Source organism: Lytechinus pictus, chromosome 2 (genome assembly GCF_037042905.1).
Source record: "Lytechinus pictus isolate F3 Inbred chromosome 2, Lp3.0, whole genome shotgun sequence".
In the NCBI taxonomy this organism is placed as follows: Eukaryota; Metazoa; Echinodermata; class Echinoidea; order Temnopleuroida; family Toxopneustidae; genus Lytechinus; species Lytechinus pictus.
This window is the reverse complement of record NC_087246.1, coordinates 54,556,866-54,574,552: the sequence shown is the minus strand read 5'-3', so window position 1 is coordinate 54,574,552 and position 17,687 is coordinate 54,556,866. Positions and strand designations below refer to the sequence as shown.

At 34.0% G+C, this 17,687-nt stretch overlaps 1 protein-coding gene across 1 annotated transcript in view; it reads right to left on the bottom strand.

Moving 5' to 3' along the window:
* Positions 1–5,721: 5,721 nt before the first annotated feature.
* LOC129277578 (acidic leucine-rich nuclear phosphoprotein 32 family member E-like) overlaps positions 5,722–17,687 on the bottom strand; it is a 48,290-nt gene continuing 36,324 nt past the window's right edge. The window contains exons 2-4 of the mRNA XM_064095692.1: positions 10,854–11,021; positions 9,310–9,479; positions 5,722–8,585 (exon numbers count right to left, since the gene is read on the bottom strand). Coding sequence (XP_063951762.1) covers positions 8,223–8,585; positions 9,310–9,479; positions 10,854–11,021 — 701 coding nt within the window. The 3' untranslated portion in view covers positions 5,722–8,222. The remainder of the gene's footprint in view (positions 8,586–9,309; positions 9,480–10,853; positions 11,022–17,687) is intronic.

Here is a 17,687-nt window from a genome sequence, read left to right as displayed (position 1 = left end):
GTGTGCCTTGGTATTATACCCCCCCCCCTGGAAGGTGCAAAGTTTACATTTATATCAAAATGCGCCAACTCCTCTATGTAGATAAGTCAGCCCTTTTCGAACCACCACATGGAACGCTTTCAAGAACATAGAAAATGTATTGTCAAATGCCCTTCATGACAATGAGCAACCAAGTAGTCTTTGTCAAAAATTGGTGATATCAAGACAGTGGCTTCATCCTGGACGCTGGACAAACGACATATTTGCAATTTTTCGTCAGCTCCGAAACCAGGGACGAACTGCTGTTCCGGTTCACCAATTTTCGACAAAGACCTCCAAGCTGTTCATTGTCATTTGACCGGCAAATTCAAAACTGTGTTTTAGAATTCGTTCCGCGTGGCGGTGCGAAAACTCGCGATTGTGAGAGATTTTCCGACATAGCACAAAGATTTTGGACAACATGTAACCGAATCTATCAACATAGCCAACAGTGAAAGGTCGCGAATCTTTCTAAACACCAATTTAGTCCGCCTCTCATACGTCTTACAATATACATGAATTTCTTCAAACGCTCCTCTACTTTTTAAGTCTTAGATCTGGTGCATCTCATACTTCTTATTCCTTAAAATTCTTTGGATATCGCACAATACTGTTTGACAGGACTGATACGACACACACACATACTTCATGATTTGAATAGTCCAGTACTCAGCATTTTTTCACACACATTTTCGCCATCTCCAAATGGCAATAGTAAGTATATTTATATCATGATGAGTGGCGTAGCGTATATGGGCGGGGCGTGGGTGTCTGGTGCCACAAACCAAGGTGTATAAAAGAGAAAGATATTATATGAGAGGCAGGGGAAAGGTTAGATAGGGTGAAAAGTCATGATTATCATGGCCATGTCTTATAAGACTCTTATTAAAACAGATTCTGATTGTATTTTATTGCAAAGTTGATCCCGGCCAATCAGGTGGCACCGTTCAACAGCCTTTGACAGTACCTTGTAACTTTGCCTTTGACAAGTCATGCTTGATAACGAGTTTTATGAAAACAGGGCCTAGGACCGTGGGCGTAGTAGGCTCTGTATGAAGACCCCGTCTCATAAACATGAGAAAGAAATATGACTGATAATTAATCTCAAACTTTTTTATAAGGGCCCCGAAAATCGACTTCACCCGTCAGTAATTGTGTTTCATTTTCAAAGTAAAGTGCCCTACCCATTACGTTACGCCATTTATCACAAAGAGGTGAAGAACTTTAATCCTAAAAACTACCATGACTACCGAAGATCCAACTCCTTGAGTAATACTGTTCACGCCTGTCGTCGTGGCGATTGTTAAATACAAGTACACGTATGAAAAAAATATTTTCCAAATGAGAAAGGAATCAGAATGAAACATTCATGTCATACATGAATCTTTTGCTTTTCATCCAAAGAGAATTAATATGAAATATATGGGACGGTTTTGTTGGGTTGATTACGACTAGATGTATGTGCATATCGAGTTGGATCTACGGTAGTACTTGTACAGAGTAAAAAATGTTCACATTCACATGTCATCCTTCTTTCGCCATAAAAAACCCCACTATTGATATTCCAAATCTTAGAAATTTTCGTCCAAAAGAAAGTGTTGTTCATTCTAAAGTGTTGTTTTTACTGTACAATTCAAACTACGATTACATCTTCTGGCTAATTTTAATATTCATTGGAAATTCTAACAATAGCTATAACAATATTCATCCATAATAAACGTCTCATAACTTAGATTAGTTAGGTCTATCGCATTATTTCATTATCAATTCTTTTCATTTTCATTTGAAAACTAATACACAATAATAATGTATATATATAACCTAATTCGTGTTCATTTAGACTGATAGTGGCACTCATTTAGCGTAAGGGGTGATCAATCGTTGGAAATGTTGGAAATACCTACTGTAATTATGCTGCCAAATTCATTATCGATCGATTCAAATGACTTTTGTCATATTTCAAATCAAAATGTACCTCAATCAACCATGCATCCTCATCAGAATCCAACACCGATAAAAACTCAAGAATGTTTATTTCAAAATTGTTTCCATGACAACGAATTTCGTCTACATACAAACAAAATGAGTGATTGGACAAGCCTTTGTTTTGATAGTATACAATTAAAAAGTTTTCTAAAAATGATAAAAAAAACTACAGAATCTTCTCAATGTATTGCCCCCTATTCATCGAACAATTTCTTATCTACAATTCAAAAAACACCAGTGTATACCAAACAGACGAAAAACAATCGTTACCAAAGTTTGCTCCATGCAGTTCCAAGGCATTCTCTTGTATAACAAACATTCAGAAAACATCCATTTGCATCGCTTTTGTTTTGAGTCAGTGAAGTAGTATAATAATCGTCCTGAGTTCCAAGTAATTTTGTTTCCATAATCCCATACACAACCACATGTCTTTCTCTAGATTTTCGCATGATTGTTTTCATTAAAAATAAATAATATTGTAATATATTTCCGGCATACGAGCCCCTGTACAGATTAAAAAAAAGAAAGAGCAAAAGAAAGCAGAAAGAAAAACATTGTAGTATACTGTATCAGCGCTGTCATAAACTAATAAACTGATATAAGTATATAAGAGGAGAGCAAAGATAATGTGACAAAGATTGTAAATTACAAAAGTTTTGATCCAAGAAATGTGTGAATTCATAAAAAAGCACAATATTGACACCTACCAATTAAGACAATACTTGCCAATGAAGTGCAGGCAGATTAGAGACATCAGAAATCTCGTACCCAACATAAAAAAATACTCGCTCAAAATGCACATCGATCTACATAAATTCTGATACCATAGCATACATAGCGGAAGCGAGTTATAATATCAAATCCATGGAATCATAATTATCTTGAGAATTATTTATGTCGGTTTAAGGAATTCAGTTGGGCCTACACTTTCAGATAACTTTTGTGAATAAAGTGTCGACAACCTGTGTAACCGATAGTCAATTTGCGAAATAAATGAAATATTGAAATTAACCCGAGGACATCAACGATTCCTTTCGAATTTGTAATTCTTTGTTTTCTTCATTCATTTTGAAAAAAAAAAATACCCTATAGCCTACTAGTACTAATCATTGCAATAGTACCATGTCTGGTTTTTATACATTCAAGTATTTCAGAAAGCTACTACAATATTACTGAACTTAAAGAAAACTAAATAAATGTAGGCCCATTATACTATAACTATAATATGTTTGGATAACCATACTAATACATTGAAGATTACGCAAATAAATAAATATCACTCAAGATCGCAATTGATCAGAAATTCAAATCAAACAAATTTTATCCGCAAATATTTGGAATAATCTGCTCTGTCTATAAATAGTAGCGTTTTGTACTATACAGTATATCTCCATCTTATTTTACCGTGAACATGTGGACCTGTGGTGTTGATTGATATTCATGACCACACCAGTCATTTAGCTTTGGTGTTAATTTTTTTTATGCTAGTTCAACACGTATACGGGTGTTATTAGAACACCTTTGGTTGTTGCTGTAACACTCTTTGGTGTTATGTTGAATCCTAGGGTGTAATCTTAACACCTATGATGTGTGGTCCATCAAGGACACCAACTAGTTTCTCAGTTTTAACACTTCAGTTATTTACAGTGTGGAGGTATGATCAAAGTACAGAGAATATTTGAGGTAAGCAAGTAAATACAAAAGAAAAGGGGTGGTTTCTGAATTTAACACGAATTCACCCCCATATCAAAGATTCCGCAAAAATTCTGAAGAGATCGCAGCAACTCTTAAATTCTTAGAATAAGTCTCTAAATAATGAAATGTGAAAATGAAGCTGTAAAGAAGAAGCAGCATGCACTTCTCGAACTACAACTCTGACAAAACATGACGCTTATATAGCGAATACAATTAGTCACATCAAATAGGCAATGAATATGTACACCAGAGTAGTAAATAACTGGATAAATATATTCCATCCGTGGATAGTAATCGTATTCACAAAATGTAGAATGTTGATACATCAAAATACAAAATACCATGAATAGAATAATTCATATATTAGCACATCTGTGGAATATATTAACTCTTGTATAATATACACTACCACATCGACACACTTTAAGACTTTTTTTTCTTTTTAAAGCCTGTCCTTGGCAATGTTATATAGACAGTGCGTTGCATTAAAGCGTTACCATGGCTACAATTCAAATTCACACTCAAAACGGCATTGTTATAACATATAAACTAAAGCTGGTATAACGAAAAAGTTATTGTATACATTCAACCCACATTCATAAAACACTGATGAATGATACATTTGCACCAAATGAGTCAAATGCTAAATTCGAATTTTGATTCTGTTGAAAATATATCGCTCTGCGTTAAAGTGATAGGTATGTACTTATGATATCAATGTTGGTAGAAGAAGAAGATGACGAAGAAGAAGAAGAAAAATAAGAAGAGAAGAAGAAGGAGAAAGAAAGAAAGAAGAACATAGAAGGAAAGAAGAAGGAAAAGAATGGGAAGAAGAATAATCATCATCCGTGAAAGTACAGTCCACTGGGTTGGTGTATCGTCGTACATGGAGAATTGTGCAGGAGTATGTATATGTACAGTACTGTGGAAGAAGAAACAGAAGGAGAAGAAGAAGAGCAGGAAGAAGAAGAAAAATTGGGAAAATAAGAAATTGGAGAAAAAGAGAGAAGGAAGGAAATACTACGCAGACCGCAACACTACCCAACGACCGCGTATGAAATTTTTAACTAAAGTTTTAGCGCCATCATTCCGACACAAATTACTGAGAATAGATGAGAAATTAGAAAGTATATTCAAACAATAGTGTATACCTCACTATAGACAATTTTTAAAAATTAAGGCTCTGTGCAAAATGACTCGGCGATATTTTCTTTGGATGTAAGGTAGTTTAGGCCAATATATTCTATACGAAATTTCAATCCGTAAAGATGCAACTAAACATTGCAAGTTGATAACAACTACAGTACCTATGTTGACATCATATAATTATAAATATAATTATATATATATAGATGCGACGAGACTGCACGTTACTCGGTAAACATCTGACACACATTTCTCATTTTCAACTTTAAAACGAGCATAATGATGATTGGTGTGATGTTCAAAAGATATATATATATATGACGATTCACATTTGATAGTAGAAGACAAGGTATTGGAGTATTTTCAATCTGCTCAATTTCTGACAAATTAAAGCCCAAACAATCCAGCCGAACACCTGGTAAAAAAAAATCACATTGTAGAATATCGTACCGGCTTATTCATGATAACCCTAATCACCTGCATTTTGATATCATTCAAAGCATTTTTGAAATGCTATTTATTCTCAAACTGTGCACAGATTACAACTCTATAGCATTCTTTCAAACACCAATATGAATATGAAAAACAATGATAGAAATAAAGGAAATAAATATATTTTCACCACTTTGACTGACGTTTCATACACCAATATAGAGACAAAAACCTACAAATGAACATGATGAACCTGCGCTGCAATACTGACCATGTATACAATATACAGCATCATATTTATTGTACCTGTTATACCATATTACTTTCAGAAATTCGAATACAGTGCGCTAGAAGACTTCTTTGTATCCTGCCATGTCAATATGAGTTTTTGTTTTGAGACTGTGACGTCAGAATTTCGGAGATCCAAGTTTGGGGGGTGATATCTGGAATATGGATTCTTTTTTTTTCTTGGTGACGTCTAACATGGATAATGCAACGTAATCTACTTACCAACCTCAGTGTTTATATTCATATTCGAAGTACTTTTTAATCTTCGTTTTTTATTTAGACATGAATCCATCTAAACATGCTAAAACTAAAACCCGGATTGAGTGAGAAAATACAAAATAGAATCAGAGTACGGATAGTATAGTGTTTGATGGATTTATCCGAATCAGTTTATATATTTTGTAAAATCAGTATCTCATCCTTTCGATCATTATCGGAGACACTGACAACCGATTGGTAATAAATACGTAAAAAAAATGAAGGCCTATCTCGATGATCTATAAGTTTGAAATCAATATGAACGTTAAATGACGATTGGAATACGTCTCATCGTATTAACGTGAATGCACTGATCATCTTCGATAATGAATGGGAATGTTATTCATGTTGACGCCAGATTTCAGATTGAAATGTTTTATGAAAAATCACTTATTCTCACTCTCTGGACTTGGGTCGAAAATTGAACTGCAGAAGGTTGAACGCATAATATCTCACCATTTTATCGACTGGTAGCTTCAAGCATCATTTTCGATTAATTGCCCCGCCAAATTGAAATATTCGTTTACAGAAGGTGCGCACCCCTCTTCTCTATACGAATATTCGATTTTGGTGCATCATTAAGTATAGGAATCAAATCTAGAGCCACGATATTATTTTCTTCAGGATTGCTTTTACATAATCGTGCAATTTTTAACCACATCCCTTTTTTGTACAGGGAGGGGTAGTAGAAAGAAAAGTCGGCATATTTCATTTGCATTTTGGCAAGGTGATTTAGCATTTTAAATTTCGTCATGCATCGTCAACTATATTTTTAGGTTCAAAACTGATTCAATCGTCATTATACAGTGCGTATCAAAAAAAGTTTACACTTTCAAAAAGCCCTGGGAATTAAAAAATATACAACATGTGGGTAATTTTTTCACATATAATCTTGAAATTAAAAGTTTTGACAGAATGTTACATTTGAGTGAGTACTGTCCATTTTGTAAAGCTCGCAGAAATCTGTTTGCGCAGAAATGCTCGTTTTCACGCTGTACCAAGGGGAAAGGGCGAAATCAAACTTACCCTGCGAAACATTTCTGATACATTTCCTTTGCACTTTTAGTCAATTGAAATAAAACGGATACATGCAAGCATTTTGTTACAATTTTGCCACCCAAATTGAAATTTCTTCACTTAGTAAACACAACCTTTACCCTTTTGTGCCAGCTGGATCTGAGGACATAACTGAATCTGAACAAAAATTTATATCAGACATCTCCAGCATTTTTTCACTAAGTTTTTATCATTTAAAGTGGGTTTACATTTCATTTTTCATTTAATACTTGTTTCTCCACACTTTTCCCAAGCTTGACAATGATTGACAAAATGAAAATCAAGCCTAAGCCATTTCATGTAAATCACAGCTCAGTGTAAAGCAAATATCGTCACGATGGCCTCGGTGTGTGGTGGAGTGGGGTGGGGCGCAGTGCACTCTTCAAAGTGTTTTGGGCAAGGAAACAAATTAACAAAGTTAAAAGATATCGCCATATCAATTTTACTAGCTAAATTCCACGTGTTCTTTATGATTACGGTCTACTTTTATTCGCATAACTATTTAAACATTCTGCGCAAATCATTTTTCACTAACTTTTCAAAAGTAAGTGGTGCTCACTCAAGCGGAAATATTTTTTGACAGTTATATAGTCATTTGCTTAAATGGATCTGAACCAATGTTTGAATGTGAAAAAATCTTCAGGATATTACAAATATATAATTTTACAGGATTTTTTCTAAGTGTAAACTTTTTTTTGATACGCACTGTAGATAGACTGATCAAATCAAATTTCTTGAGTGCGAGAACATCATCTCCTCAAGGTTTCAAATTTGATAATTTTTCAATCTGCTACAATTCTTCTTCTGATTATTAAGAAACAATGATTGGTCCGTTGCGTTCAGTTCATATCATTTCTAATTATTCTCATACATCTACAATTCCCCATCAAAATTATACCCTTTTTGGTTCAATTGTTTTTCATAAACGACTTTAGATCTCACTCAAAAATTATAATTGGCTACCTAGTGCCTTTGGTGCATTCTTAATGTCAACAATCCACGAAAATACTAATGCGTTACCAACGGGACCAGCCTAATCGTTTCTTCATTATCGGCGTTCCTCAGATTAAAATCTCCACAAATTATCTAGCCTAAGTTTTTTTTATGAGACAATATTAAATAAGCCCACGTTCATGGCCCTTACTTTCAGGATTGTACTCATAATCACGCGAGACAGTAATCATCAATTAGTTGATAGAGTAAATATCTAACCCCTGTCCTTCAGTTCATGAATATGAAGTGAATTTCTATGAACTGAACGGGTTTTGGCACCCTTTATCTTGACTACATGACTTCTCTATCAAACTCGTTACCCGTCAGTAGTTTGGTCTTTTGATGACCCCTTACGGGTCTCCCTGATTCCCAACAGCCTCTTGAGCACCGTTTTCCACTCCGCCTTCTTCCTCCTCCTCGTCCCCTTCATCTACCACATCACCAGGAGAAGCTCCGCCATCATTCTCCTCTTCATCCTCCTCGTCATTCTCATCCTCTTCCTCTTCTTCGGCTTTTTCCTCGTCCGATTCGGGCGTACCCGAAGTTTCGCCCGACTCGCCGCTGGTATTCGGGTCACTTCGGCTGCTTGCCGTCATGCCTTCGGAAGGTTCTAGTCGGTTTTCAGGCAACCAATAGTGTACCGTGCTGTCTATCACGTGACGGAAGTGCCTCATGACACGGTTTCCAATGGACTCGTATGGCTCAGCCATGATCTGCATTTTTTTTAATGATACAACATAAGAAATACATCGGTGTACCAAAAAAAAAGACTTTACATATGGCATATCAGGTATTAAGTATATCAGTATTAATGGGAAATCTTTGGGCTTCTCCTTAACATGGCACCAGTGGCGTACAGATGGGGGGAGGGGGCTTGGGGCGAAGTAAAATATATATTATTTTTTGAAAATTATGCCGAAATCTATCACAAATTGGATTTTTGGAATAAAAAATGTTGACATCTTTGCTAGCTCACTCGCAACTTTTTATGAATTTTCCCAATACGTTAAATCTGACTCCCTCAATTTTTTGGGCTCATTACGCCACTGCGTGGGATCTACACTAAATCTGACTTTGACAAAATCATGTCATTCTGTTGTTTAGGGATCTGAATTCACATCTCTCGAACAAATACCAATATTACCAATTTGTAAAAAGATATGACGTTTCATTCAGAACGCAATTGAGCGTAATATTATAATTGCTTGCTGTAAATGTGTTAACTTAAAAATCATTTTATATTGTACAGTGTACAAAAATACTTAAGTTTACGACGAAATTATCAATTCTTAAAATATGATTCTCTTCAAATTGATATTCAAATGTTCTCGGGGAAGAATGTATACAGTAATACAGTAAATACAATATTCAGTTCTTGTTTTGTAAACATGTAAAAAAAACGTATAGCAAGGGAGAAAAATAACTGATTTTTGTTACCTCAATTTCAACCTCATGATTGCCTATGACAAGCATTGCTTTATATAGTTGCTTCTCGACGGTGGTATGAACTCCTCTGCTCTGGATCGTACCGATTAGCTCCAGATCTAACCGGTTTAAAATCTCTTGACGCGCCGTCACTACGTCACTCCCAGAATCGACCATAAAAACTTCAATTGAAAAAGTATATAAAAGAATTTGTTCAAGAAATTAGTCACACCGTTATCGGTGGTCATTCGGAGAATTTACCAATAGCAACATGACATTTGGTTCTGTTATAATTTCTTCCATGAATATTTACATATATTTGACATACATCATCTAAATCAAATTCTAACTTTACGGCTAATTATCTTCACCTTGCTCCCCAACATTCTCCCGTTACAACCTTAACCCCCCCCCCCCCGATCCTATGGCCCGAATTCAGAAAGGTTGTTTTTTAAACCATCGATTGAACACATGGTTTATGCAGATTTCATGAATAAATTAGGCTCATTTACTGCGCCAATGTCCAATGCTGGCAAAGACAATGATTTTATTTACCCATGTCACCCTAATTCGGGTACTGGGGACACTATCATCGAACATTACACATGTTACATATTCAAAATAATTTCATAAACAATTATACTCACGAAGTATTTACAAATATATACAATCACATATCTACAGAATAATGGAATAAATACGACATGAAATCAGAAACGTAACGGTCAGTGAAAGGAATTTTGTGTCTTTGAATCGATTGTTGAGAGAAGGGGGAGAGACAGAAAGAAAAGGAAGAAACGGAAAGAAAGTAAGAAAAATAAAAGGGAAAGAGAAAAACCCAAAAAACAAAAAGATGAATGATGGTAATAACAATAATGTTAACATATACAATACTAACAACAATGATAATAAATGATAACAATAACGGTAGATAGATAAATAAACCAATGAATGCGTGTTATAGGATTGAAAAAGTTGGAACTGCAATGCAAAGGCACCGATATGTGAATATAACGTGAATATATATTTCTAATATAGTATATTGGACTTTGGCATAAAAATGAATCACAAAATTGATTTTAAAAAGTTAGAGAGAAGACTAATTTCCCTTTACCTAACGATTGTTCCATGAACGTGTCTTCAAAAAGAAAATGTTAACAAAAATATTTTATTCATTATTTTATTAAACTTATCCATTATAATGCTGCAAAATTTTGATAAATTTATTAATGTCGACATTTTGGAAGAATTGAAAGCTTAAACGTTTTTAATGCCTTTGGACGGCTTGTATAGGAACCATCAATATATTTGTTTCTTGCTTTGGTCACAGTGCGCTAAACTGACGCCTGTTGCCGTGGTTTAGTCCGCTATTTTATTCATGAGTCCACTGTTTTGGATTAATGAGTCCATTCTTCTTTCCCCCTTATCATGATCACTTTCTATTTGTAAGGTTTTGGCTAAAGTACTCACGCATTGTCTAAGAAAACAAAATATGTTTAAAGCAATATTCGTGTCACGTTTTGTCGTGAATTACTGAAATTCGGGTCACCACTTACCCTCTTTGAATGTTGGACCATCTGGTTTGAGTGATCGTAGAGTTGCATGGATGCAAAGAAAATCGAATTTGGCGCCCTCTAGCGTTGGTGGTTTGCCCCAGTATCCAATAGCCAGCGGTGTGGCGGACTCTGCATCTTCTATCCTCCTTCTCTTACGTAATTTTGGCACTACAAGAAAGAAAGAAAAAAATGTCATATTCATCCATGGATATTTGTGAATATTGTCTTTATACTTTTAAAATTAAATAAATATTCAACTGCGATTAACATGGCAAGACTTTTATTAAATTGTTATCAATGTCTGGCATCACTTTCTCATACATATACACAACAAAAAAGTAAGTTCCCCCTAAATCAAATTGCTGTAACTTTTGAACGGAATTATTTTGAGATGATATTTTGTGGGTGGTTTTCTACAGTCATTAAGCAACTCCTGGAGGAAATTGAGATTGATCGGTTGAGTCATGCATGAGTAATTAAAGATTGAATTAAAAATGACTATTTTTGAAAGTCACAAAAGTCGTTTCTCAGATTGTGCAAATACAAAGTTGGGCAAATGTTGTTTTTAGGTGAATTTTATGGTGCTATGCTGTTTTACTATCCATCATTTAGCCACTCCACACACAATTTTGATGTCGTATGTTCATGTTTGAGTGAGCACAATGTATTGCAGGGGCCGCGGAAGCGGGGGAGGGGGCTTCAGCCCCCCACTTTTTTCCAAAAGCATGTACAAAAATGTAGAAATGACCATACGATTTTGATTTTTTTGCATGGTCAGCCCCCCCCCCACTTTGAAAACCGTTCCGCGGCCCTGTATTGTGCCGTATCATCATATAGGTATATGATAGTATCTTCTACAACTTGTTAGATCATGTTAAAATTTGAAAATGTTGGTGGCTTCCCCATATTAAAAGTCTGGATCCACCACTGATTTGTCCATAAATTAAACTTATCATGAGAAATTGTTATAGGAAAATAATACATTTATGCAGTATAAAGAGGTGATTCGAATGTGCTCGCTTAACCATGAAAATGTTTAAAGTTCGGAAAGTGTGTGGTGATAGAATGATGGATGATGAAAACAACAGCAATTAAAGTCACATTTGAAACCGAATTTGCCCCCAATATTCACTTTATTACCCTTTAAAATGAGTCTGTGAAATTGAAAATACCAATTTTCCCACTTTGATGCGTGCTCACTCATCCATAAATAAACAAATCGATTTCATTTTTGCACAGAATTCTGCCCATAGGTTGATAAACATTACTGCCAAATGACATTGCTCAAGACAGCCTTGAAAAAAAGTTCCACCATATTGAAAAGGGGGTTACTTATTCTTAAACATATGCACCCATAATGTACACAAGTCTATGAGAGAGGAAGTAAAAATTTTAACAAATATGAAATGAGGGTTTGTTTCATGGACGGTTTTTGTTACTTCTACCAACAGTTATTTCATGAAACTTCGCACATGGCTTCAGAGTAACAGTATCTAAAAGGCGCGCACACCAAAATAACCATTCGATACGGCACAGAGTGGGGCCAAGGCCTTGAACTTTCTTCTCATTTGCATAACTTTCGAATATTGTGTGCTCACTGACGCATTAAACATCGGGATTTTCATAAAAATCAAATCAAATGAACTATACAAGGAGGTTTGTGACAGATATCCATAGTTACAAATTGCATTTTTTCCAATAACGTAAAAAAGAGCTAATCGCATTCCACATGTTCATTCAAGCGTGAATGTTTATTTAAACGCCTTTGAATCATTGAAGCATGTTAATTGGTCATGAACATAACGAAAAAGTTGAGAAAAGATCATTTTCAGTTACCAAAATGTAACAATACTTGCCTATGATATTTGAAAATCGTATTTTTTTTTTCAATAAATGTTCATTGAACCGTGAAACGATGAATATTGTTGAAGATACTCTTCCCAAAAATAACTGTCATCATATTCTATCATTTTATTGATAGAAATGTGTAAAAAATCAAATTATAGCAAATTTGAACTTGTGTTTATTCAACCGTGAAATTTAGCCAAAAAAGTTGTATCGTCTTTTAGAAAGTACCTTTTACAAGCCTTCTGACTATTTTTCATGATGAGAATGTGGAATTAGTTCCAATAAAATGGAATCAAAGTCATGATATTTGGCTTGTGACTTTTGAAAAGTGACATTTTTGCCTTCTGACGGTGCTCACTGAAGCATGACGTAAAATACGTCCATAATATTTACTCAGAGGGTAGCTTATAAAATTACCTACACACTCATGTAAAAATATATTAAAAACTCGCATTGGTTTCGAAATTATTGATGTTTGTTTAAGGGGGGACTTACTTTTTTTGTTGTATATAGTTACGTTGATAATTATAGGGAATGAGCATTAAATGTGATTTTATCTAATGGGGAATGTTTTGACAATTATAATGCATGTAGAATATTTCGTGTGAAATTTTTGGTTTGATGTTTAAGATCAATAAATTTCCATTGCTGCAAAACTACCATTAAATGTGAATGTCTGCTGTCTTTCTATAAAGTCATTTGAAATAGACAGAAGATAAATATATATGTGTACTGAGTGGGTCGCATGACTACATAAAGAAAGTTTAGTGTTTCTTTTGTAAAGATGATACCCCTCTATATTACAAAAGAGACATCATATTTGTATGTGTTCCCGTGTATGCGAGACAAGTGTATATGTGCTTTCTGATTAAAAAAACATGTATCAGAATATAATTATTATGATTTTATTCACAACTATCTGGAGGCCGCCCTTAAGCGTCATCATCCGAAAGACGTGAATGAGGACCTGATTTAATCTTTGAATCAATTTGTAAATACCATAGCTGGGTTACAGACTAACACCACAACACCCATTTAACTACTTTAAGTAGGTTTCTCTTTAAGTTTTAAAAGGTATTTTCGATGCATTAAGAATGTTTTGTTTATGTTCCTTTCTTCGTTCATTGTTCGTATACTACGCGTATACAATCCTTCATAATATATTTCCAAACTTTATGACTTTATTGTAATCCAAAACAAGTGTTAAAAACAAAATATTACAATGTATAGCTGCTCTATCAAGCATAGTGTAAAAATCATAGGTGGTGCGTGTTACTCGGTCTATTATCCAAAACAGTGATAAAATCTCGTTGACATGGATACATCCGGCTATAAACCTCCAAGTGCGACGTCATCATTCAATGGGTAACGTCATCATTAATACAATGATAAGATGAGCGTGTCACAGTCAGAATAGAAAACAATTCACTCGGGTTTGAAGCAGTCACTATATATATATATATATATATATATATATATAAATGTGTAAAGTTATACACGTACAACAGCTTTGGCAACTCTTTTATTTAAATATTGTAAAGAAATGGATGAAGAGAACAATATATATATATTGTTTTATATATATATATATATATATATATATATATATATATATGATTGGCAATAAAGTTTTTATTATTCACTCGAATTTTCGACGGTCCTCCGTCTTCTAGTTTACAATGTGGTATCAGATCAATCATTATTATGTATATATATATATATATAAATATATACATGATATCAATAATTAGTATTATTGTTATTACTGTTATTATCATCATTATTACTATTTTATCATATAAATCAAAATAAAGAATAACATCATTTAAGATGCCCACAAATTTCTTAAGAGCGCTTTTTATTATTTTTTTAAGGTGAAGTGAGCCTTTTAAATTATGACATGACTATACATATTCATAATTATATGTGCATGTACGTTGTTTCAGTAAATAGAACACTTGAAGAGATACGTGGGATATGAATATGAAGTTGTTAAAAGAATTCTTAATATCATTAATTTAGGTTTGCAAAAGAACTGCACTCGTTTTTTGCACGCAAGTCTTTTTAGCAACCAGCTCAGATGAAATAGAATAAAACCATTAACGAATTCTCAAATATATTAACGTCAAGGAAAGTGAAAAGTCACAGATAATTTTCTTTTCTATGTAAAAACTAAGGTGTCTCTGGATTCATTATGACAGTTTTATATGTCTAGGAAACTAAACGATGGAATATATATTAGATATATATTTTACTGCAATTGTATAAAAGAGGGATAACATCTGGTGGTGTAAAATCCACAACCACAAATATGGTAAAAGGGCGATGACCACTATCCATAGAGATGCATTATCTCTGTGCCGCTATCCAGTCCACATCCACTTGCTAAATAAAACCATGTCCATAATAAAATTAACGCGCGCCAAAATTGGTTAGCAAAAAAGGTATGGGATGTTTCCAAGAAATACACACCAAACAAACAAAAGATGCATGAAAGTCATGTGGGAAAATTATCGTGGCGGAATAAGCTATTTGACGAACAAAAATGATCGTTCGATGTTTGGAGCCCCTCCGCGCCTTCCAATCATCTTTTGTGTTTAATCAATTACAAACGTTGAATACGAATTCATTTTTTAAGGGCGAGATGTGTCATTCAGGCTTTGTTTGGTTGTTGACTTGCCTTGTATTTTTTCGTCAGGGTGTATAAGTCATTCACCAACTGAAATTTATTAATGGCCATCTCGAGTCCGTTGACCACAATGGAGATTCTTTTCCAGGAAATGTTTTCCATCAAGCAGGGCTGCGATTAAAAGTGCACCAATGACTCTCGTTCTAACATATTTAACATAACGTATTATAAAGCGAACGTTGTTTTTCAATTAATATATTAAAAAAAAGGATGAAAAGGGAGAGTGACTTGTCATTGGCATATCTAATTTGTATGCTTCAATATGTATGTTGCTGTTTATGTGTCATCATATACTTAGAACTCTGCTGACCCATAGCCCCCCCCCCCCAATAAATAAATAAATGAATAATAACAAAAATAACACTAGATTTTAATTCGTCATGCGGACGAATTAGGTGGTCTGTCATGATTTTTCATTCATTGTCGGCTAATGTTGTATAAAATGAATCCCGGGAATGAATCATTCAGATATGATTGATAATCTTGATCATAGACATCAAAGGAATAAATTTTGACCATTGCTAAATGTGATTATAAATGTAGTGATGACAATCGTGATGATTATAATGATGGTGGTGATAATGCAATATGTTAAATACGAAATAAAGTTAGGAGCACGTAAAATGCCGGCTTAAAAACTCTCCAAAAATCTCAGACGATTTTACCGAAATTGGCTTTCCAAAATTGCGCAATGAAAGGCGCCTTAATTTTCACAGCAGCTAATTTTTAATCGACAGTTTGATGTTTTTTATGCAAATTCTTGTTAAAAATTCTTTGTACTTTGAGCATTTTTTTTTTAATTTCACCCACTGACATTTCACAATGTCAGTGGGTATTAATTTCACAGAATACTTGAAAATTCATAGGTGATACTTTTTAAAAGCTAAAATATCTTAAATATTTTTGTTCAAATTTTCTGCTACATTTCAATAGATTTTAATGAGAAGTTTCGTAATGCTATAATTTCACAGCATTCACCTCAAAACTCATGAGTGATGTATTTGATAAAAGAACCATATTTTTTTGTAAATGTTTGCCAAATTTCTGAAAATTTTTAAACATTTCAAATAATATTTTCCGTCAAAAATTTTCAATATCCATTTATTAATTGTGTATGACTTTGACATTTACTTGAAAATTCTTTCTTGATGATTTTTACTGAAAAAAAGTCAGGTAAAAGATTCAAATACTGGCAATTTTCCCGCAAAATTTCGGGAACATGTGTAATTAACTAAATTGCACAATTTTTTCATTTCACAGAAGGTACCTGAAAATTTGTTATATGTTATATTAAGTAAAAATGAACAAACAGAAAAAAATCCAGGAATTTCCGCAAAATGTCCGGAATGAAAATTTTCAACCCAATAGCGTTTAAATATTGCAGCATTTACTAAAAAATACATAAATGATGTTTTACAATGTTAAAATTGCCCCTTAAAAAGTTCCGGCAAAATTACAAAAATTGTCCTACATAAAAAAATGCAAGGCAAGTGGGCTTGAAATTTTCAGGAAGACTGTACAATTGGTTAATAAAACATTTCTCTAAAGAATTTCTCAAAAATTACGTCCAGAAAAAATTTGCAAAAATTTAAACACATCATAACACATTGATGCTGTGGTCAAAAGTCAAAATTATTCGCACGTTATTTGTAGAGAATTGTCTTCACTATACGATATCAAAATTTGGAAGAAAACTGACCAGTAAAAACGAAGATACGGTCAAGTCATTGACGTTTGTTGCGGAAATATGTAATTTTCACTAATAACTTAAAATTGACGTAATTACAAAATCTCCAAATGAAATATTGAATATATAAAAGAGTGAGAAAAAATTTGGGGTCAACGGACTCCCTGAAGAGCTACAGTGAATTTTATATAGGCATATTTTAGCCCATTTACGCGCGCGTAATGCAAATTTGAATGGACGCGCATTCCCGTATTATTGGTCGTAAGAGGCTGAATGAGGTATCAAATTAATCAGAAGATAATGAACAATGGAAAGACATGAAAGAAATGATGACTCGAAGATGCATAACGATGGTAGGTGCAAGAACGCGCACGCATACCTGTGCGCGCGCAAATTCTTGACATGCTCAAAATGACCAGAAACGTACCCAAACTTGACCACGGTCGATTTGGGGAAATTTAAAATTTTGACGCGCGCGTACGTGCGCGTCGTGACCTTTGCATGACCTCTGATGATATGTCCTGATGACCTGTCACCTGAACTTGATATGATGCAAATATGGATGATTTTTTATGATTAGTTGCGATGATATGATCAATCATTTAATTTT